We start from the raw sequence: 23,709 nt of genomic DNA, 5'->3' as shown, positions 1-23,709 counted from the left end.
AGGGGGCAAGAAAGTTAAAAAGCCCCCTTGGCTCAGTAAAGGCACCCAAGAGGGCCTGAAGGCAAAAAAGGTGGCATACAATCAGTGAAAGCAAGGAGCTATCACCAAGGAGGATTACACCTCTGTCGCTCCTGACTGCAGGGAGGCTGTTAGGAAGGCCAAGGCAGAGATGGAACTAGGGCTGGCAACCAAAATTAAGGATAACAAAAAGTCCTTTTTCTTACTCCCTATGTATTTGACAAAGGCACCAAGTAATGTGAGGCCCCTATAGGACAGGCTTGGCAATCTGGTGATTGCAGCAAAGAAAAAAGCTGATCTCTTCAATGAGTTCTTTGCCTCCATATTTCTGAGCAGGGACCGAGACAACTCCCTCACTAGGATTACAGACAGGCTCAGGGGACACAACGCCATGACTAGGATCAGGGACGATATAGTTAGGGAACTTTTGGAAGGGCTGGACATGTTTAAATCAGCAGGTCTAGATGCTCTTCACCCAAGTCCACTGAGGGAATTGGTGGAGGTCATAGCAGGGCCCCTGGCATGGCTGTATGAGTGCACATGGTGCTCTGGCCAGAGGACTGGAAAAGGGCTAATGTGGTCCACATTTACAAGAAAGGAAGAAAAGAGGATCCGGGTAACTATAGGCCAGTTGGTCCTTGGGAAGACTTTTGCGAAAATTATCAAAGAGCACATCTGCAGGGGCTCAGCAAGAGAGGTAATGCTCAGGGGCAACAAACACAGGTTCACTGCAAGCAGATCCTGCCTGACTAATCTTGTTTCCTTTTACGACCAAGTCACAAAGTCCTTGGATGTGGGCACCAAGGTAGATGTTATCTACCTGGACTTCAAGAAGGCCTTTGACACTGTTCTCACCCCATTCTCATAAAAAAACAGGTAATTGCGGCATGGATGCCTACACATGCAGATGGGTGGCAAATTGGCTAGATGGTCATACCCAGAGAGTAGTGGTGGATGGGTCATTTTCAACTTGGAGGGATGTGGGTAGCAGAGTTCCCCAGGGTTTGGTCCTTGGGCCTGTGCTATTCAACATCTTTATCAGTGACTCGGAGGTGGGTGTGGAGAGCACGCTGTCCAAATTCGCTGATGACACAAGGATGTGGAGAGAAGTGGGCACACTGGAGGGGAGGGACAGAATCCAGCTAAATCTAGACAGGTTACAGAGGCGGGTGGATGAGACTAGAATGGAAATCAACGCAGACAAGTACACGGTGCTGCATCTAGGAAGATGGAATCTGCAACATATTTACAGGCCGGGGAACACCCTCCTCAACAACAGAGTGGCTGAAAGAGATCTTGGAGTCATTGTTGACTCCAGGATGGACATGAGCCGCCAACATGAGGAAGCAGTCAGTAAGGCTAACCGCACCTTGTCGGGCATCTACAGGTGCATCACAAGCAGGTCCAGGGAGGTGATCCTTCCCCTCTATGCGGCCCTGGTCAGGCCGCAGTTGGAGTACTGCATCCAGTTCTGGATGCTGCACTTCAAGAGGCATGTGGCTAACTCTGAGAGGGTCCAGAGGAGGGCCACTCACATTGTCAGAGGGCAGCAGGCCAGGCCCTACAAAGATAGACTAAAGGGTTTGAATCTATTCAGCCTTCACAAGAGAAGACTGAGAGGGGATCTGGTGGCCAACTATAAACCCACCAGGGGGCCGAGCAGAAAATAGGTGAGGCTCTGTTCCCCTGGGCACCACCTGGGATAACAAGAAACAATGGCCACAAATTGATTGAGAGTAGGGTTTGGGCTTGATATCAGGAGGCATTACTTTACAGTTAGTGCCATCAGGCTCTGGAATGGGCTCCCAAGCGAGGTGGTGCTCTCCCCTACCTTGGGAGTCTTCAAGAGGAAGTTGGATAGATATCTGGCTGGGGTATTATGATCCCAGTGCTCGTTCCTACCCAGGGCAGAGGGCTGGACTTGATGATCTGTTCAGGTCCCTTCCAACCCTAAAAAACTATGAAACTGGTTTAAACCTGTAACAGAACAGATGTTCAGTGCACATAAACCACTTTGAAAATGGCAGAAACTGGTTTGAAATAAACCTAGTTGAATGTAGTATCAGACTTAGCTGATTTGGCTCAAACTGACTTATGCAATATCTGCCCCTTGCTGGTTTAAGCTGAATCAGATTTACATTTGATCTAGCAGTATAGGTCATCTTTCCCAAGCTGTGATAAAAATCTCACTGCTTCTTTCCACTTAAGTTCATACAAACTTAGAAAAATTATGGTTGAAAGGGACCTCAGGAGGTCATCTAGTCCAACCCTCTGCTCAAAGCAGGACCATCCCCAACTAGGCCCTCTCTGGATAGCCTATTCCAGTGCTTAACTACCCTTCTGGCGAGTAAGCTTTTTCTAATATCTAACCTAAACTTCCTTTGCTGCTACTTGAGACCATTGGTCCTCGTTCTGCCATCACTAAGAACAGTCTACTCCAGCCCCTTCAGAACCACTTTTCAGGTAGTTGAAGGCTGCTATTAAGTCCCACCTCAGTTTTCTCTGCCAGACTAAATAAGTTCAGTTCCCTCAGCTTCTCCTCGGAAGTCATGTGCCCCAGCATCCTATCCATTTGTGTTGCCCTTCATTGGACTCTCTCCCAGGTGTCTACATCCTTTCTGTAGTGGGGGGCCCAAAACTGTTCACAGTACTCCAGATGTAGCCTCACCAGTAGGAAAGCAGGGGGAAAGAATCAGTGCTGGCAACATTCCTGCTAATGCAGCCCAGTATGCCTCTTATAGCTCTTTACAACACGGGTACACTGTTTGCTCATATTCAGCTTACTGTCCACTGTAACCCCCAGGTCCTTTTCTGCAGAGCTGCTGCTTAGCCAGTCGGTCCCCAGCCTGTACCAGTGCATGGGACTGTTCCACCCTAAACGCAGGACTTTTTATTTCTCCTTATTGAACCTCATGAGATGTCCTTTGGTTTAATTTTCCAGTTTGTCTAGGTCTCTCTGGTGTATACTTGCACTGCCCTTTTCTCATTTTTCCAACATATACTTTATATACTCCACTGTGCAACACAGGAACACCCTATAAATAGGCCAGCTCAATGTCCGACTTCAAATTTCTCCTTAACTCATTTCTATTACCAAGCCTACAAACAATGGTTACTGTCTGGTATGTTGTCCCCATGCTGATAAGTACTGTCATTGCCATATACATCCCTCATCTGTGTAGTGGTCTGTATGTTCTCTCATCTTGGATGGCAAGCTCTTGAGGCAGGAGGTATTTGTCTGTGGGTTTGTCAGCGGTGTACCAATAAAGATTTTCTTGGCTGATGCTGACAGCCAATGATTAAATCAACCATCTTGGCCAATGCCAATCCGATAACTGACAAACCTTTTTTTTTTATTTTGCATTTATAAAAAATAATGAAAGTGTTCACTGAGGACCTATATAATCATAAACACAATTATTTTTCTCTTCGGACAGAAAGGAAAAGAAAAAATGAATAAGATGCATGTGTAAGAGGCAAAGTTAAAAGCTATGCAGACTATACATTTTACTAGTACGTTAAAAGCATTCTGACCTGTTGTGGTCTGAGTTCTTTGCAAGACAAGAATTGCTCTATTATCTTTCCATAGCCAAAAATAGTGTGAAAACTCAGGGAAAAATGAAAACTAAGAGTTGCTTGAAGCCTAAAAATTCAAGAATGATTGTTCTAGGATCTGAAGGAAGTCTGTTAAGGTCTGCTGTACATTTCTAAAACACATACCGTAAATAAGAGCTATAAGAGGCTATTTGAGAATTACTTATGCAATCTGATCAAATCTGGACAAGAACAGAGCCATCAAATGGTTTCTATGTATATGCACAGGCCATAAAAAAAAATAAAAGTTCAATACCATTCTTTTAATAATTTAACCCTGATGGTTAACTGATTAGGAAGAGAAAAAGTCATCTGATGCCTGGGGACACATCTTCTGGCTGAAATATGATATTACAGCTATACCATACAACAATAGAACAGAACAGCAGCAATGGTAAGGGAAAAAGAAAGAAAATATGAAATGAAATGTTGATACTGCTTACTCAGTAACCAAATATCAGCAAAACTAGCAAATAAGACATAAAATATTTCTAAGTGCTATTGTTGCTTCCTGATGAATTCTGAAAAACATATTAAGTACAAACCACTGCCTAGACCAGTGATTCTCAAATCAGGGTGGTAGGCATCTCTGGGGTACCACTAGATCTTTTGAAGGTGCCTTAAGGTATGAGGAGGTAAGTGCAGACTCGGGCTCATTTCTGCCTAGCTACTACCTGCCCCCACTACTTGGCTTCTCTATAGAGAGGTAAGCACTGTAATAACTTAGGTCTTGAAATGGGGTGCTGCTCAATCCACAAAAGTTACAGAGAAGTGCCTCAAGTCAAAGAAGGTTGAGAACTACTGTGCTAGACCAAGGAGTGGCCGAATATTCAACTGAAAATCTAAAACTGAAAACGGTACTTAAACATAGCAAGATATTAATTACTACGCCCATTTCACTTACCCTTGCCTTAAATATGGAAACTGGTGGCTTTGCACAGGATGGCTTTGTGCTTGTAGAAGACTGCGATGCCTCACCCCATCAGAACTAGTATTCAGAGACACAGATGATGTTTCTTGACTTGTGGGTGATGGAGTAGTTGATCCTGAATGTTCAGAGTTCTTAAAATACAAGCACAACTTCCTTTAATCTTTTTCATCACACTTACAAGATTCAGAACTTTAAGCACTATAGGTATGTTATTACTCAAATGAGTATTTTCTTTCACTGCAAAAATATTTAGCAGACATGACAAAAAGAAACACTTACAGACTTGGTCTCACTGCTGTACAGAAGAATTAAAAATCACCCAGGAATTTATAAGGCAGGTGGAAAAATGTTCCACAATAGCCAGCCACCAGGAGAATTCGTAATAAATGTATGATAGTTATCTTTGATAAATACCAAACTGTAACAGTAGGCATTAAAAAACAGCATCTATATAGCAAAAATCCCCTTCAACAATAACTCCAGAGTGCAGAAGTTACTGACTTAGCAGCACATTCTTTACATAGCTGTAAGTGAACATAAACATGCTTATCACATATGTCTGAAAGAGGAAAAGAGTTTTATGTACTAAAGGAAATAATGGAAGAATGGAGGGGGGAGGGGGGACAGGTATTTAAAAAAAGAATGGATTTTTACATGTCCTCTCCCTCTCCTTCCCCCCACAAGCAGATTAGGAATTTACTACTGTATATTAACTTGATCCAAAAAAAATGCATTTGAGTCACATGCACTGTTTATAATTCTAGGTTTCCTCTGCAATAGTTTTATGGTATTTCAAATATAAGTAGTAACAAATGTAGAACCTCTAATGAGAAAAGTTTACAACAGCATTCAAGCACTGATCAAGCTATCTAGAGCTACATGACAATCTGGTTGAGGTTATAACACATGGGTTAAATGCAGATACGTCAAAGACAAAAACCTGGCCTCAGAGAGGAGGGGAGAATAAAGAAAATAGCTGATCACTATAGAAGTGCATTGTCTTGCTTACTCAGATTTGTTTGATAATATCCTTTATTAGGAGCAACCACAGTTGAGAGATTAGACAAGCTGCAAGGAAGGTCATTTTGGTCCCAAAAGTTTGTCTAATCTCTCTCCCAACTTTATAGCTGGTTTAATAAAAAAAGGTATTACCAAACAAATCCTGGTTCCTGCATATTCCATATCCCTTGAACCACCACAGCTATAACACTCCTGCTATTTTCTTACTGGCAGTTAAGGGAACAAGTGACACACACTAGGCGCGTCCACACATGCAAGCACGTGCGCTTGTAGCAGCTCAAATAGAAGCAGTGCAAATTGGAGCCAGGGCTTTTTGCCTCAGCACGTGCCTGAATATACACTTTGGTGTGGGGTAAATTGTGCCACTTGGGGCAAAATAACCTTGCCTGGCTCCTCCTGGATCTGCAGCCAGGGGGAGCTAGAGCCTGGGGCCAGTACCTGTGTTGTCCCCAGCTGTATAAAAAAACCACCCTGTCCTGGCCCCATCAGTATAAAAAGCTGCCCTGGCAAGTAGCTCAGGGCTACTCACTCTCAGGAACTTCTGGGGCCCAGCCAATTGGTACCTGGGGACACTACCCTTTGTACCAGACGGACTGCTGAAGCAGCCCTGAGAGTTCCCTGCACCCTTACCCACTGCAGCAGTCTGGCAGTGGGGGCTGTTGCCTGGCTGTGACCTGCTGCTCACCCGCCAGACCTGGATGGGGACTGCATGGCCAGTAGAGGCATCTGCCCCTCTGAGCCAACTGCCAGTGGGCTGTGGCTGCAGTGCTGGCCTTTGTGCAGCACTACTGCCATATATGTCCCTGCCTGGCCATCTGGACAGCTATTGCCCAGATGTTCCCAGTGTGCTGGCCTGCTTCAAACTGTCATAGCATGTCCTCCTGGCACCAGCTGGCCAGGAGGTCAGCCACAGCCAACTGGGTCCAAGGTGCCAGCTCTGAGCAGGTAGAGTCCTGCCAATGGCCTCCCCAGTGTTCCCTATTGGAAAACTGAAAAATCCCCGATAAAGAAATCCCAAAGTCACTCTGTAAAATACCCTGAAATCCATGTTCCTTCACAATTAAAACAAAAAGACCACTATATATACACAGAGAGAGGGAGATCAGTTGGGCAATGTTTTATTGCTATATTTACAGTGTTAAGTGATTTGGAAGCATGACAGTGTCTGTATCATCATAATAAAATTAATTCTAAATACCTATATGTTTTCAGACCCCCCCACTGGGGGCTACAGCCCCACTACTGGGGGCCAAAGCTCCCCACCAGGAGCCAAACAGCCCCTTCAGGGGGTACCACCCATCCCCTGCAGGGCCCACATGCCCCACCCCCCACTTACTCCCCCAGCTTCCCAGATTGCTGTCCTGCCTGGTCCCAACCCCTGCTGGCTCCTACAGCACCCTCCTCCCCACCCGAAGGCTGCCCCACCCAACCCCATCCCCCGCTCCCCCAGACCCCAATGGCTGCTCTGCCTGGCCTCACCCCCTGCTTGCACCCCAAGCCCCAATCTCCAGCAGGTAAAAAAACCCCAAAAGCCTCTACTCACCACAGAAGCAGGGGCTGGGGGGGGCCTCTGGGGCCTCCTGGCAGAGCCTCCCCCCAGGGCAGTGGGACCCAAGCTAGGGCCGCTGGGGCTGTCACCCCCCGCTGGGGCAGGCAGCGTGTTTCAGCACCAGGGCGAGGGCCAACCACAGAGACACTCTGGCTGTTAGTAGAGCATCTCTGTGGAGGACCCAGCCTCCAGTTGCCTCAGGACAAGGTCCGGGACCATGCCCTGCCCTGCTTTTTTTTGCTCCATTTTTTTTTGATCCCTGGGTCTAATTTTCCTCTCATGCTGCAAACTTGCAGTGGGGGGAACCTTTTCCCGTTCCCATGCATGCCTCTTGCAGCGTTTCAAAGGGGTTTTGGACGCTGCAAGAGGCACGTGAGACCTCATCTTGACACGCCCGCTGAAGGTATATTTGTTTACATTCTTTCCCCGCTAACCTTAAAGGTCTCCTGAAAAAAAGGGATGCTCCCACCTATTGGGAAGAGCCAGACTGAAGCAGACTATTATGAGAACTGTCTTTCTGTTGAAGCCAAATAAAGAAACTCCCAATTTCATATTCCAAGGGGAAAAAGATTTCCATTATACATAAAAACAAACATCTTCAAAATCAAATTCCATCATTTAACCAAAACAGAGCTACTTTGTTTTTTAGTTCTTGAAATATCCTTAAAACCCAATTAATTGTACAAAGCAGTTAACAGACTGTTTCCAAACCACATTCTGTGTTTTAAATGTACTGCTTTGCAGTGAGATTAAGAGTTAAAGGAAACCTGATAAACTTCATAAATCGCAACACTGTGTCTTATACAAAGAAAGAAAAACTTACTGAGTTGCTGCTGCTGGATGTTGGTGCTCCATGACTCTCTCTACTGGTGCTGGGCTTTGGAGAACTGGGGGGCGTCCGTGAAGTACATACTAGATGAACCATATGATATTCATCTTGCTATGGATAAAGACATTGAAGAGTTGAAGCAACAGCATTTCAAAATTTTTCATGTAAACAAACTCAGTTTCAAAGTAAACTCACAATTAATAAGGTAGTATAGCTCTCAATTAGCAACTGTACAAATCTAATCAGCTGATCATTTTGACACACATTGCATTCCCCCAGCAAATCATGATGCCAATAAGCAGTGTCGTGTTTAAAGTTTCAACAATTTTTTTCTTATTCCCTCCTTTAGAACTGCGGCTTTGTCAGACCAATGGGAATCTACACTGGAAAAGAAGAGACTAAACTTTATTTCAGAACAACATCTACAGAAAACTTACTCTCAACTCCTTAATTTCTAATAAAAGATACCACATCTACCCGAAGAACTAAGTTGGTTTAATAAAGAAAGATATCACATCTACCCAAAGTACCTTGCCTGCCTATGACAGAGAGAAGCATTCAAATAAAACTTCACCCAGTGCTCATCTGATTACAGGAACAGATGGCCAGTTAGGCAGAGAGAATATGAAAGATCACCAAGGCTTCTTGGATGTCTTTTTTTTTTAAACTAAAGCAACTGAGAATCCACAGATTTTGGGAGGGGAAGGCAGTGAATAATAAAATTTCCCTTCCTTTCATACAGATTTTATTTTTTTTCAGTTAGACTGATAAAGACATCTTCAAACTGTGGTCACCCAGGAATGAAAATTCCTTTAAGTAAAACGAACAGATGTATAACAGCTATAGTTGCTAAAATGCACGTACATTCAGACAAATAAACAAAGAATGGGGAAGAGTCAGTTTATATTTATTATTTTTCTTCAAGACAAGAATAGGACTGGAATTTGTTTAAGCAGCCCAATATATACTGAGTAAGAGCCTATCATATATAACCGTATGCCATCAGGCTACTGTAGCATTTCATGACTCAAAAGCAGTGATTCTGACCTTCAGCTATTACCAGTCAGCAACCACAGAAATAAAGTTTCAGCACAAAAAGCAGATGAACACTTTTTTCTTGGTTACTGCTTGAAAAAAAACTATATCTCTATACACTTCCCAGCATTGTGTCTCCTCATAGTCATTTATGTTTCATCTTAACTGCAAGCAGTTACTAAAACATGCTGATTTCAAGATTTCAAAAAATTCCAACAACAGAAGTTAGTTCACATGCACTATGGCTCAGGTACTACATAGCAAATAGTTCGCAAATCACTATACAACATTGTAGTTTTTTGTTCAAGATTATCAAGAATGTTTTAAACACTTTTCCTTCTTGTGCAAACTGATGTCAGAAATTAACCTCAGGATTCCAAGTACAAAATGATCTCTCTGATGTATATTACCACTCCACTGTTCTGATTTGACTAAGTTCCTGCTGGTCAGAAGTACTTAGCCAAGCCATTCCCTCTAAACCAAGAACTTTGAATTTTGACTCCTGATGCTAGGATACACTCAGGTTTGCCCTTCAACATCTGGTTTCTTAATAACTTAATCACATAAATCTTTCACTTTTAGTAAAAGTGAACCATTGGCATGCTGGGGGGGGGGGAAGGGGAGCGAGACACCACGACACAAGGAGAGAACAGGAGACACTTGTATCGATCTAATCAAAACTATTATTAAACCCTTACTAGCAAGACAGCCAGCAAGAGTTAAACATGTCCAGGAGTTAAAACCACAACAGCAGTGAGCTAATACCACAAGTTCTCAACTAGATATGGCCCAAAGAGCCATGCAATCTGGCCCACAGGGGTCCCTATAGTTCTGAAAAATTAGCAGCTGGGGAGCAGTAGCAGTAATTGCCATTCCATTGCTGCCAAATTTCTATATTCACGGGGAGCCCGTGGGCCAGATAGCATACTAGATCATCAGTGGAAACGGCCCTGGCCTGATCCAGGCATACAGGTGTTAGCTGGGAGGCAGCAGAGAGCTCTGATCTGACAGCATGAGGCCCAGAACCAGCTGGCAGCACACGGCTAAGACAGGCAGCATGGGGCCCTGATCCAGCCCATGGACCAGCCCTGCACCACCAAAAGACTGGCTTGTACCATGCATAAATACTTGTTAAAAATACAGCTCTGGATTTGTACATGTAAATGACCATACACTGCCCAACTGGATGCAGAACTCCCACTACTTGGTCAAGAGTTCTGCTGTGGATTAAAGTATATAATTCCAGAAACATTTTTTTCCTCAGATGAAAACAACACTCTGCATTATACTAAATGTGCATAAAGCTTCAGCTTCATATGCTGAAAAAATTGCTAACCACCACCAAACAATGGAGGTAGAACTGGAGCCCTTTTTTTTTTTTTTTTTTTTTTGGAAAGTCAGCGATTCTACCAGACATCACATCAGTTACTAATTTACCCAAAATATTTACCCTTCCTCCACTAGTGGCAGTCCCTCAACACCATATCCCCTGAAGACACAAACATTGTAACTTCCAAATCAGTGTTCCTAAATATATTTATACTACATGTAGATAAAACAATGAGAGACTAGAAGCTAATACAAAGAGATCTATTTCCCCGTGCGGTGGTTTGAGGTAAAGCTTACTTTTCTGAGAACATCTTTCAGCTGCAGATGATCAGGAAGCAGTCTGCCAGAATACACCAGTCTCTGATCCTTTGTAGACTAGGAGATGAGACAAAGAGAGGAATTTAGCTTCTTCCAGCTGTCCAGTGTTACAGCTGGAAAATATTTGTAGATGCAAATATGTTTTACAAATTCCTACTACCTACTGATAGCCTGTAAGCATTTCAGTGGCTTTGTAATTTCAAGTCTCTCATAAAATTTCTGATAGCACATAACAAACGATGTGCCACCTTTCACAAAGACACGTTACTAATAAGCCATTTACTGTATCCTCCTCATTAAAACCCAACAGTATAAATCGATGTGAAAACTGTTTTCTTTTCAAAGACATTTGGATCCAGTACTCTTTATCCTTTTCCCATCCCTAAAAAGCAATCAAAAGAGCTATCCAAACCACAAAAAGGGGTGGAAAGTCCCTGAGACAGGTCAAGAGAGGTTTCATAAACTGGAACCAGGAGTTCTTCTTTCCAAAGGTTCTAAAAAGGGATGGTGCATTTTTTAAAATTAAAATTAAAACAGAGTCCTATTTTGTGATGCTTCATTATTTTTAGTTAACATAAAAAGCTGTACAAAAGCAATATTTGCAATAAGGGAAGAATATAAGGTCTCCCCATCCTGCTGCTTTTGAGATTATCTGAAAAGCAGACAATTTGTCTTTTGCATTGTATTGGGCATGTCTAAACATGCAATTAGGGGACATGAATAAACTCTGGGGCTTACTGCTCCCAGGCACACTGTTTGCATGCATGCCCGGGACTGCAGCACATTGTGCTGGACTGGAATAGCCCCAGCTGGCATGGGGCCCCAGAGGTGGGAGTTGGGGAGGGGGAGGCGGTCAGCCTGCCAACCCAGGGCTGCTCCCTACCCAGCTCAACATGCTGTGGAGGTGCTGACTGGGGCAGTGCTGACACATGCACTACTGCGGAATTTTGTAGTTTACTCCAGCCTAACAGGGGTGTGCACATACAGATGTACATTTACTACCCAGTAGAAACTGATACATCAGTCCAGCATCAGATCAGCACAGATATATAGTCAATTTTCTTTATCGGAAATTGGCCTGATGTGGCCGATAATTTGGCTGATAAATGCCCATGCATGCACACAGCCATAGCACATCACGCAGCCCGACAGCATGGAGAACTGCATGCAGCTGGTAAGTCTGTTGTGGTGGAAGGGGAGAGAAGGGGCATGGGGGGAGGGGCAGATCAACACCCCTGCAATGAGGGAGGGAGTGGGGCTGGGGTGAGGGACAGAGACGCGTTACATCCAGGGAGCGTGGGGGGCAGGCGTGGCTCCAGTTGCTGCGCACTACTCATCCAGTGGCTTGCCCTCCTAGGTGAGAGGTGGGAGCCACTGGACATGTGCCTGTGGATCTGCACTAGGCAGGCTGCAGCTGCAGGCTGAGGTCGGAGGCTGTGCAGCGCTGTGGTGTGGCAGTACTGGGAAGGGGCTATGGCGAAACATGGGGTGGCTGCAGCCCCCACATAGCCCTCCTTCCAGCACTGCCGCTGCCCACCCAGCAGAGACTGGGGGCAGAGGCCCCCCCACCCCTCCCAGATGAGCAGCAGGAGCAGCGGCAGGAGCTGCCTCCCCCCACCCCTTGGACGAGCCATGGCTCCGTCCCACATCCCCCGCGGTCGGACAGCACCTACCCCAGGCCCAGCCCCACTCCCTCCCTCCCTCACTGTGGGGGGCGTTGATCTGCCCCCCACCCATGCCCCTTCCCTCCCCTCTCTCCTTTCACCATAACAGACTTACCAGCTGCATGCAGCTATAATCAGAAATCGGATCAGTATTGGCTGATATGCCTCCTTAAAAATTGGCTATCAGTATGGGTCCCCAAAAATTTTATCGGTGCACCACTACTACCCAGCTAATTAGCCTACTGTGTAGTAAACATCTTGTGTAGAAGCGCCCACTGATACTTTGGTGATAAAGACAGAAAAGCTTGCTACATTTTTACATTCTCTCTTCTCACACTTTACCATTTTTGATACTGAACGCCATATTTCTCTCTTTACTTTACTGAATAATCCCCAAAACATTTTGGGTGGTTTTGAACAGTAATCTTCTGCCTGCAACCCCTGCAGCTGCACATACAGTCACATTCAAATCACTATTCAGATTTTCAAACATTGCTAACTCCAAATTTCTACAGGCAACAGAGTCTTTGAAGGTTTTTACTTGTCTCAGCGCACAATGGGGAAGGGAGGGGGAGGGGGGAAAAGACACACCCACCCACCAGACCTCACATTTTTCTTTTCTTGAAGTCCCCAGTAAATTGATTTGTACCACAGCCAATGCTGATATAAGGTTTTTCTTCTTCAATATACCAGCTATCACTAGAAACATTTTAAATGATTAGGCAAAAAATTGGATTATGTACCACAGAAACAATGTTCTGACTGTGTTACCTAACAAGCTTTACTTTTTCATTCCTGTTCCTATGATTTACCATATTCAAACACAGTGGCACTGAATGGTCCAAGCTATAAATCCACTCCGCCACCAAATCAACGATAACAAAGGGATGGGCCATATATGCACAAACCAAGCTTTGTTCCAGCAAACACTGGAGACATTTTCCCTATTAATCTCTGTTCTATTAGCACCTTAACTTCTGTGTTTGCTTTTATCAGTGATATAATAAACATTAATTCCATTGGTTACCCCCACTCCTAAAAGTGGACAGGTTAGCTGGAGTAGTGTCCTCTCCACATACCATAGATTGCCATTTTTATTGGTTTATTTATTATAGTTTACCTTTAGATATTGTAACGACTTACAGTTTAATTAAAATACTTATTCAGGGTTCCTTCTGAAGTGAGGTTAAATTATTTTGCACTGCTTCTCTATATAATGATTGCTCTCTTCGAGAAGAACACAATGCCACAGTTTGCTGCAACTGCTGGCTTCCTTCTCAAACATATGGGAATTGCAAAGTGCCCCAAACATAACATATTCACACATTTACTATGATTAAGAGTCTACTTAAACTGCAGTAAGACTAAAACAACTTCTGCGGTTGGTCGCAGTACAAATACCAAATTCCACAGATATTTCCTGGACGTGCTCCAGCAGCCCCACCCCTCAGTGCTGACTGGCAGAAACATATACTATACTCAGCAGAAAGTAAATTATATGTAGCACTGTACAAAAAGTTTAGGAATACTAATTTATGTTTAATAAAAAACAATCCATTATAGATGTTAAACACTAGCATACAGCATCTACCAGCAGTTGCAGCTGACATCCTCTGCGATGCGAAGACTTGTCCATGCACTGAAATGGTACACTCAGAAAATGCACCTTATTTAAATCAAAAATACGAACAGCATTAAAAAAGTAGGCAGTGGGTTATTTAAATTGAAGTGGAAGTGACTGATCATACTTGTGGTACTGATTTAACTTTGCAGCTACTGCTTGGAACAGTTCTTGTTTGTGCTGGTTTTCAGCTGAACAGTCTGAAAGCTATTGTGATGTCGTATCTTCAGCCCAATTGATCAAATCCATCAGTTTGCTGCGTGCTTTGTGAATCAAAACCTGCTGACTCTCAAACCATGCTAGAAGCTCCACGAACTGGACTGCATTTTGTCAGCCACAAATTTAACTTGATTTTCAATGTTATCCTGTTTTAAGAGATCACGTAGTTTAAGCAAGCACTGTGTGCAGGGTGTGATTTCAAGCTCACTGCACGCAAACTGCTGGTAGTACTTAATATTCTTTGCATGGTAATGAACTGCATTAAACCACAAATTCCTTCTTGTAAGCACTAGTTCTGGTAGAAGTGAAACAGTTGCAGTTAGGTCTCTGTTTCAATTAGTCATGGACTCTCTTTCTGCTTGAACGATGTTTAAATGTTTTTTTAAAGAGAAAACCAGTGTATCCATATGGGGAAAACGTGCACCGGATATCACTTCCTAAAAAAAGAATCATGCGTTGCACGTAACATGAATTGTGCTGGACCATCATTCCATGAAGCACATCAGAGAAAATTTTCCACATTTACACTGCATTATTAGAGAGAAATGCTGAGACCTTGTTAAATTCTACGCCATCACTTAACAACAGCCTTCATTACAGCTTGTGCTGCAGTTAAAAAATTTACAGACATGAACTGAACCAGCTCTGTTTGAAAAGCAGACAGGTTGTGGTCTTTCTAGCTCCCAGGTACAAATAAAATGTGGAGAACATAATTATCCTGTGCATCTGTTGCTTCATATGCTATAACTGAAATGAAATATTATTCTGCCAGTGCTGATTTTGTAGACTGAACATGCAAAGCAATTACTTCTAGCAGATAACACTGGCAAAGTTGGTTTACATATGGAAAATTGACAGCATTTGGTACACGCTTGTTGAAGTACTCCCTTAGTTTTGGGTTACCAGTTTTTTCCAAAAGTATGCTGACAGCAATGAATGCCTCCATTAGCTCAAATGTAACTTCTCTTCCTGTTAAACTGCTCTCAGTGCTTCTTTTAAACATAGAGGACATTGTCATTTGCTTTTTGTTTTGACCTTTAGCCTCTACAGAAGCCTTTCACTTTATATGCAATTAAGACTCTAAATGGTGATCAATGGTGTTTCTCCCCCACCAGCACGTACAGTTATATTGCAAGAGGAACAAAACAATTTACCAGCACCTGAATGTGAAGTTCCTATAGGGAACTGTGCTACGCAATCCTGAGCTGAAATGTACTTAGCTTTTAAAATTTATTTTCAATCATCTTCAAACTACTGTATTTAACTTCTTAAAAGATGGCGCTAAATAAACATTTCACACTGTCTTCCTGACTGGAGCCTTCCTTTAGTCTATGTCACTACAAGCAGATAGTAACTCTCAATCATGTGATCTATGACTGTAGTGATATTGTTACATAATTTTAGATGCAAATCAGTTGTCTTGGTATTGCAGTAAGCACTGGCACGTTCTAAAACTGTTTTATATGAATAATATACATTCTATTTTTTTAGGTTGATTTTGCGAGATCTGTGGAACCACAATTTAAGCAGTAGACTAGTTATGATGTCCACCGGTTGGAGTTTTACAGAGTCCAAAGACAGGCTTTTATTCTAGCTCCTATTTATAGCTCTATCAGTCAGGCAGCTACAGTAGACTGTAGGTCCCTTAGCACTATATGAAAGAAAATCTCTAAATACCAGGAAAGAGCACTTCAAATGTAGAAAAGCAACTGCAAGTTGTTTGTCTATCCCACTAGCCTTCTGAATGATTAAACAGTATCCTTCTTCAGGAACTTTACACTACCAGGGTTCTTTATTACATCTCCCACCACCCAGAATACAAGCTATTATTTTGGGGTGGATATGGCCCATGGAGCCATCTCACTCAGCACACTGAGCTTCCCATGACTCCAAAAATTTGGTAGTTAGGGAGCAGTGGCTGCATTAACTGCTGCACTACTTGCCCTTCAATGGCATTTCCAAACCTCTGGGGAATTCTGCAGGCCAGATGGCACAGTTAAACTACTGTTTAAGCATGGGGAGACCTACATCCCAGTTGCTAATCACTGCATGTGTATTTTACATTAAATAGTGATTTGGTAAGATACAGACAGAACCCTTAGTGAAGGGATCAAAACCTAGGTCAATGCTCTAACGCAGGGGTGGGCAAAATATGGCATGCAGGCCAAATCTAGCTCGCCAACTGACTGGATCCGGAGCCCCGGTGGCGCTCCATATCAGGCTGATCCCCACCTGATCCTGCCAAGGCAGTCATGGTTCCACCTGCACCCACCAACCCAGCACTGGCCGCACGCCCCCTGCCCACCCCACAGCAGGAGGCTCCCAAGAGAAAGGCAGCAGAGCTGAGTGCCTCAAGTAGGGGCGGTGCTAGGGAAGAGTTGGGAGCGGGGGGGGGGGGGGGCCTACAGCCACCACAGAATCTGCCTTAGCACCTCCCCCCAGCCACACCTCAGTGCTGTGGCCCGCCTGCCCCACACACTCAGCCTGCCCTGTTCCTCCCCCCCTGCACACCCCTTGGCCAAGCTGCCTGTGGTTCTGTCCTGCTTCCGGGGTCCCATTCACCGTCCTGGCCCACTCCCTCCCTCACCATGGGCACTGCGATCTGCCCCCCATGTCCCTTCCCTCCTCAGAGACTTACTGGCTCTCCAAGCTGCCCAACTGTATTCCTATAAATCAGTTTTCAGACTGGTATCAATTGATATGGCTGGTTAATAATCAACTATCTGTATCGGCCAAGAAAATCTTTATTGGTGTACCCCTAACCCGGTACCTGAAGCTGTTCTAGTCACAAGCACAGAAAACATATTGGACATCTACGAAACTGCTAGCAAAAAATGGTGATGCCTACAGGGCAGTTTTGAGACTCTAAGCACCTAAGTGGAATTTACAGGCCTCTAGCAGATCCTCAGACGTGCCTCAATGTTATCTGACATTTTCTGGCTAGTGACACTCCAATAAAAACATGCAACAACACTTAATTAGCATACACCAGGACAAAAAATATTTGCATCGTGTCAAGGCAAATATGAACCACATTAAAAACATCTTATGCAGCAGTTCTTCCACTGGAGCTTAGTTTTCCAGTCTTAAGAAACATGAAGATATTTTTACTGAGTTCTGAAGAAAAAGCAGTATTTGAACTATTAGATTGGAATGCCGTTTTTCATCAGTATTGTCTGGCTTATTATCCCCAGCAAAACACTTTCTACAACATATGGTGCAAGCTATTTATAGCTAAAATTAGTGACAGTTTTAAGGATACCATCTTGCAGTAACTGGAGATCAACTAAACAAAATTTATCTTCTACTTTTTCCCAAGTAACAGAATTTGCCGTTCTTAAAATTTAAGCACAGCAGCCCCACCCTGTTCCAGGATGAGAAATAAAAGTCATTTCAGAGTGACTGTTTATGTAAATAAGTACATCATCTAATTCATGTTTTGTCCACATGTTCCCAAATTCTTCATTCATGCTCCAAAAAGCAAACTAAAATTGGAGGGGAAAAAACTGCATTAACATGAATTATGGCAGTTAGCAGCCATTTGTAAATAACGCTACATTACAAGAAATGAGAAATAACAAATCTGGGTTCCTTTATGAATTTCAGAACTCACCTTTTCCACTCATACCAATACTCATATAACAGGTAAGTAGTACACACACTGCTTCACAATATGAATCTAAAAACTGCCAACCCTTGAAAAACTGGGCTGGCTTTTCAAGAATTTTTTTCAAATAAACTTACCCCTTGGGAAAGTTGTTACTCAATTCTTCACCAATTTAAATAGATTTAAGAAATATTAGCCACTAATCCAGACAAATAAACCAACTTAATCTTCACCTAAATTTGTTTAGCTTACTCAGCTATTTACTAATGTAGAATTAATTAATTTTAGTCCTGACTGAACCAATGTAAGTACACTTACATTAGAAGCTTGCACTAATGATCTAATTAGACGTTTCTAGATAAACAGGCATAACTGTTTTAATATAGATAAGGCCTCAGAGTCCTGTTCTCATTTGTCTGTGCCATCCCTAGGGTAACTGCTTGGTTAGCTTTTCATCATTTAGCAACATGCAACAATACCCAAAATTAAATCATGGATTAAAATCAAGACACAGGCAAACTCATGAGTTTGATGCCCAAACTCGCATTTATTATTTTGATATTTTTCTAATTTTCTGAATGAATTTTCTTAATATATAGTACACCCAGAGAGAGCACACCGCTATACCTACCATTAATAAGTATACTGACTGCTTATGCAGTAGTGATCTACATCCCTAGTGGCCCAACCCAACCCTGCTGCTGGTCCCCCACCACCGAATCTCCAGACCCACAGAGCCCTGCAGGCCAAACGACAAGGTTCCACAGGATGTAGATTGAGCCCTACTGACCTATACAGATGCATAGAAAACTAATTTACAGGAGTTATCCAAGACATTTTGAAAAGATTAAATCAAATCAGTAGACTTCTTCCATCCATTACTAACTAAACTGTCGCACACATTCTTAGTATTTGTAAACTAATGCACTCCTTTTTGCTGCCATTTTAATAAAAAAATTCTAAATATTATATTTCTTCAGTGACCAGAGAAGTTCAAATGACAAAATGGTATCACAGGGTTATTTTAAAAACAGTTTTCCTACAAGTGCAATAAATCTGATAATCTTGAAAAAAAACCTAATGTCCAACTTTTAAGCTCACTACAAGACCTGGAAGTGTTTGATTGGAAACAAGTTTGCCAGTTTTACCCAACTTACAGAAGCCCCCTAATATAAGGCCCCCAGTACATCTTTCCTTCCCAGAGCAGGGGGGCTGGACCCAATCATCTCATGAGGTCCCTTCCAGCCCTAAACTTCTGTGAATCTATGCTTACACTCTTTAGAGCATGATAAACGAACTGCCATCTAAAAATCTTTAATTTATGTTCAACTACAATTAAAACTAAAATATGTAGTAAAGACGACTTCAGCTGACACTTCTATTTGTTACTGTGTGTGAAATACAAGCTTCTCTCATAAAAATAAAATGAAATTAAAATCAATAAATTAGCACTGCCTCCATCTTCTTCAAAACAGCAGTTTGTCTGCCAGATTTATGTCTCTTGGTAACCAGAGACCTACTGAAAAAGAATGTATTGCACAACAAGAGTGTTTACCAGGGAAGTTGAAATTAATTTCTCATCCCTTGAAAGCAACATGATGCAATATATGTTAAAGTTTTCTTGTACTGTTACACATCATAGCTCTTTCCTTAAACACTGATTTCAGTTCTCTGACCAAGTGAAATCAGAAGAGTCTTATATTGCTCCAACTGGGCAATATAAGTATAAATACTTTTAAAAAGTGTATTCTGGTAAAAAACCTGTAGTCAATTGAAGACATTTGTTCATTTTGTTTAAAGACGATACGCTCTTTCAATACAGTATTATCAAACATCTAAAAGCACATCTGGCCTCAAGCTGAATTTTCTATTCTAACATCTCAACTTTGTTTGATCAGTTAAAGCAAAGCAGCATGTATCTACACAAGTGATCTGCTCCTGTGATTAAAATGTACATAAAAGTTCCCCCCTTCAGTACTAATTTCTTCTTCAAAATGTAGGAGTGTTGTTTTTTTTTCAGAACAGAAAAATGCTATTTTACCACTAAGGAAAAGACTTCTTTTGGAAAAATCAGCCAAAGCTCACAGGTTATTATTAAACAGGTTGTGTGTCAGGCACCTGCAAGACAAAGCAGCAGGCAGAATTACAAGCAGGTCTCTCCCACTGTATTGGGTGCTATTCACAGATAAGATAAAGGTAGTCTCTGCCCCAGAGAACTTTCACCTTACCCACCATTTGCCAAAGAAAAATGGCAGTGGCTCTGCACGGCAAATGCATGCAATAAACCTGCTTGCTGAATGCTAAGAACAAACTATAACCTCTTTCGATCTTGTCTCCTTTCCCTTAGCTTCACCTGCACATTATGGTTCTTACAATGTGCAAACTTGGCCTTTAACTGAAAGCAGAGCAGATGTGCCCACCATTGTGACTAATCGAACTAGACCTCTGCAGACACAGGTGACAGACACAGCAGCACAAGTTTTTGTGGGCTGATGCTTGCTTCCTCTGAGGCATTTAACTGAACACTCCAAAGGGAAAGAACTCGGACCTCACGACTGAGCTTCTCCAAAGATGACAAACAGACAGGGGCCTGGGGGACAAGGCATTAGTATGACTAGCCGCCGCCCGCCTTACCTGACATGGTATTATTTGCAAGAACATAGAGCACCACAAGGGCCTTGGATGTTCCTGAACACACACATACACCCTCCACTGACACCACTGTCACTCAACCAACTGGGGCCTGACCCTCCAACAGGCAGGTCCTGCCAGCTCCTGCACCCAGTACCTGCCCTGGAATCTCCCACCTCCAACATCCCCAGCCACCCCCTGCCCCACCTTCCAGCCAAAACCAGCTACAACCCGGCTGTGGAGTCATCCAAGTCCCAAGTAGGTGGGCTGGTTTTAAAGCCGGGACAGTCGTTTTTAGCAGTGGCCCCCCGCTACCTTTATGGGGCCATTCGCCTGTCAACCACGCAATGTATATACCGTCTGCCGGGCGGTGCCCCCGGGCCCAGCACCCCCCCCCCCCCCGCGGCCGCTCACCGGCTGGCTGGGGTAGACGGCGGCGAGGTGGGACTTGAGCCGGGCCACAGTCCAGTGCAGGAAGCAGCGCACGGTCTGGTCCGTGTACTTCTGGTTGGGCGCCTTGATGACAAGGGTCACCGGCTGCTCCATGGCGCTCGGACCCTCAGCGGCCGCGACCAGGCTGCGCGGGGAGGCTGCGGGCACCCATCTCGGCCGTGCCGCGCCCTGCCGCGCGGGGGGACGGGGCTGCGGCGTCACACACCGACCCCCCCCCACGCAACAACCCCCCTCCCCGCCGCGAGGGCGCGCCCGCCCCGCCCGCAGCCCCCCCACCAGCAGCGTCCCCCCCCAGCTCCAGCAGCAGCTGCCCCGGTGTAAAATGGAGGCCGGAAGTGAATCGTCTCCGTCCGGGAGCGACTTCCCCTCCGCGGTGCCAGGGGGCGTTGGAGTGCCAGGCTGCAGCGCATACACACTCCGCTGCCTTCGTGGGGAAGGCATGCGCACTCCGTTGCTTTAAAGAACGCGCGAGCGACAGAACCTGGAACATACATAGTCCGCTGCCTTGGAGAGTAGGGAACCAGAATACGTCGCGCATGTGCACTTTTCTGCCGGGAGATGTAGAGGGAAGGAGCTAGTGGCAATGCTGCGCATGCGCAATCCGCTGCCTCAGCAAACGAACAAAATGCGAGGCATGTGCACCCCACTGCCTTAGCGAGAAGGAGGGAGCGAGAGAACGCAACGCGTACGCACTTCTCTGCCTGAGGGAGTAACAGAACGCAGAGCCTCGATGGTACAGGGAGGAAAAGAGCCAGACTGCTGTGCATGCGCACTTCGCTGCCTTGGGTGGGAGGAGTGCGCGAGCGAGCAAGAGAAAACGCCCCTCCTCTTCCCTCCTGCAGCACGAGTTGTGACCCCACCCCAGAGGGTGGTGTTGCGCGCGCGCACCGCGGAGTGGACGGGCAGCTGGGGCCTGAGGAAGAGTGGGAAGCCAGTCCCTTGATGGATAAGCCCAGAAACAGCAAATCTCGGGACTTGAAAATAAATGTCCCAATAATAGACTTCTGCGGGCTGTCCTATTTCTGCAGCGAGGGGCCACGAAACTAGGCAGCTGCTAGGGATGGCGGAGGCAGTATTATAATTTGCCACTCCATGGAGAAGCGCCCGCCCCTTGAAGATAAAACCAGTTAATCACTTAAGCAGTAACCTGGCTACACATGGCAGAACAAGCTACAAATGGTGTTATGCAAAAGGTGCGTAATATTACCCCAAATATGCATAATAACTTTGTGGCTGGTTCTCATTGCACCTTTAAATGAAACATGGCCAGGCCAATGGGCACTTCTGGCCTCTGGAGAGCATCAGGGTCAAGGATTGTGGTGCCCCCCACCCCCAAAAGGCACAGAGCTCTAATCTGCTGCTCCCAGCCTGAGGGGTACAGCAGAGCCCTGGACTCCAATGGCTTGCAGAGGCTGGGCGTGCTGATTAGCTGACTGGAGCCCAGGATCATGATCCTGGACTCCCTCTGCACTGGCAATATGGTAAGATTGCAGGGACAGGGATCAGATTTCAGTCTCACTGTAACAGGGCAAGGCCCTTGCCAGTTTTAAGAGGGGGAGAGCAGCTGTCTGTTGCTGCAGAGGAGGGTGGGCTGGCCATCAAGCCCAACTAGAAACCCCTGCGTGTGGTTGGTAGGGCTTTGGGGCACGTAAGGCCCATGCCTGAGCCCAAGGGGGACAGTCAGCTCCTATATACTGCAGAGAGGTTAGCTCATGGGACAAGGGTTGTTGGGGACTGACCAACTGACAGCCAGGCACCCACCCCACCCAAGGAGCTGGGATGAGAGGGCTCCAAGGGAGATATGGCTTGCAGGCAACACTAACCCTGAGTGAGGAAGACATTTACAAAACAGCTTCACAAATGCAAGCTGCTTCACAAACTAATATTTTGAGATTGATAGCAGAGGATTGGATTGCAGCTATGGGGGAAGTGTGGAGACCATGGAGGGATCCCTGGTGGGGTTCTCTGTGGCAGACAACTTGGCCTGGGGTTGGGAACTCCCAAGGACTGAGTCTGGTAGAGCAAGAGCAGCTCAGCCTAGGGTGAGGAGTGCAGCCAAAATAAAGGGACCAAGTTTGGGAAGGCTGTGACCTGGACAGAGGTTCAGGGCTTGAAGGCCAAAAGCTGCGTTGGGGCCATATCCAAATGGACATGGAATAACAACTGCAAAGCATGGGCATGGGCATGGTCACAGGGGTGGAAGAAAGCCATGAATATCCCATAAGGCAACTAGTATCCTGAGACACTGATATGGCCAGCAGGACCACAGTTCAGTGCCCATGGGGCAAGACTAGGGTCAGTTGGGTACAGGAGGTGCCAGCTGGCTAAAGTAGAATAGGGCTCACTCTGGCATTGTGGGGCAGCCTCCCTTGACACCATAATTTTGTCAAGGTATGGCAGGAAAAGAAAAGGGAGGGTACCCTGAGAAGCTAGAGTGGGGACAGGAGTCCAGTGTATAGTCCTACCACATGTACCTCTTGCTATGCATGTATAGCATAGCAGGAGGCATGGTTTGGGATTGTGAATCAGATCATATCATGCCTTTAATGAAACATATGCCAGGGTCCTAAATGATCATTGCCTTCAAATAGTTTCATTATGAAATTGTCATTACTGTCTGAAACAGCCTTCTGTATTATCACATAATAGCCATTGCTTCACAGATAGAAACCAGAGACAAAGCGTGATCCAAGGACGTGTGTCTGTGTCAGGTCAGGAATTTAAACTTCTGTTTTACAAGTCTCAAATTAGCATCATAACCCCTAGAGCATTTTTCCCCTTTTCAGTTCCTGAGAGGGAATCTTTTAATGGGGGGACCTGAATTTGAGGGTGGGGGGAATATTTTTTACTTAAAGAAATCTGGTCAAGTGGTTATCGCTACTAAGAATCTA

The 23,709-nt window shown here is 44.7% G+C and overlaps 1 protein-coding gene and 1 long non-coding RNA gene across 3 annotated transcripts in view; one reads left to right on the top strand and one right to left on the bottom strand.

The window, feature by feature from the left end:
• HERPUD2 (HERPUD family member 2) overlaps positions 1-21,556 on the bottom strand; it is a 33,154-nt gene extending 11,598 nt beyond the window's left edge. Inside the window, exons 1-4 of one of the 2 annotated variants that reach the window (XM_090050164.1) lie at positions 21,311-21,556; positions 10,603-10,680; positions 7,936-8,052; positions 4,517-4,674 (exon numbers count right to left, since the gene is read on the bottom strand). In XM_090050164.1, the coding sequence (XP_089906290.1) occupies positions 4,517-4,674; positions 7,936-8,052; positions 10,603-10,680; positions 21,311-21,412 (455 nt within the window). In that variant the 5' untranslated portion in view covers positions 21,413-21,556. Of the gene's footprint in view, positions 1-4,516; positions 4,675-7,935; positions 8,053-10,602; positions 10,681-20,779; positions 21,162-21,310 lie in introns of those variants that run through there. The other variant, XM_090050163.1, reaches the window with a different exon arrangement.
• A 159-nt stretch (positions 21,557-21,715) lies between these two features.
• The window catches only part of LOC149864521 (uncharacterized), a 57,557-nt gene continuing 55,563 nt past the window's right edge, over positions 21,716-23,709 (top strand). Inside the window, exon 1 of the long non-coding RNA XR_016442756.1 lies at positions 21,716-22,011. This is a non-coding gene — a long non-coding RNA (uncharacterized LOC149864521). The remainder of the gene's footprint in view (positions 22,012-23,709) is intronic.

The sequence above is a fragment of the Crocodylus siamensis genome, chromosome 5 (genome assembly GCF_052110815.1).
Source record: "Crocodylus siamensis isolate JL-2025a chromosome 5, ASM5211081v1, whole genome shotgun sequence".
NCBI classification, from domain to species: domain Eukaryota; kingdom Metazoa; phylum Chordata; order Crocodylia; family Crocodylidae; genus Crocodylus; species Crocodylus siamensis.
The sequence above is the reverse complement of the archived record's forward strand: the minus strand, read 5'-3'. Positions and strand labels throughout refer to the sequence as shown.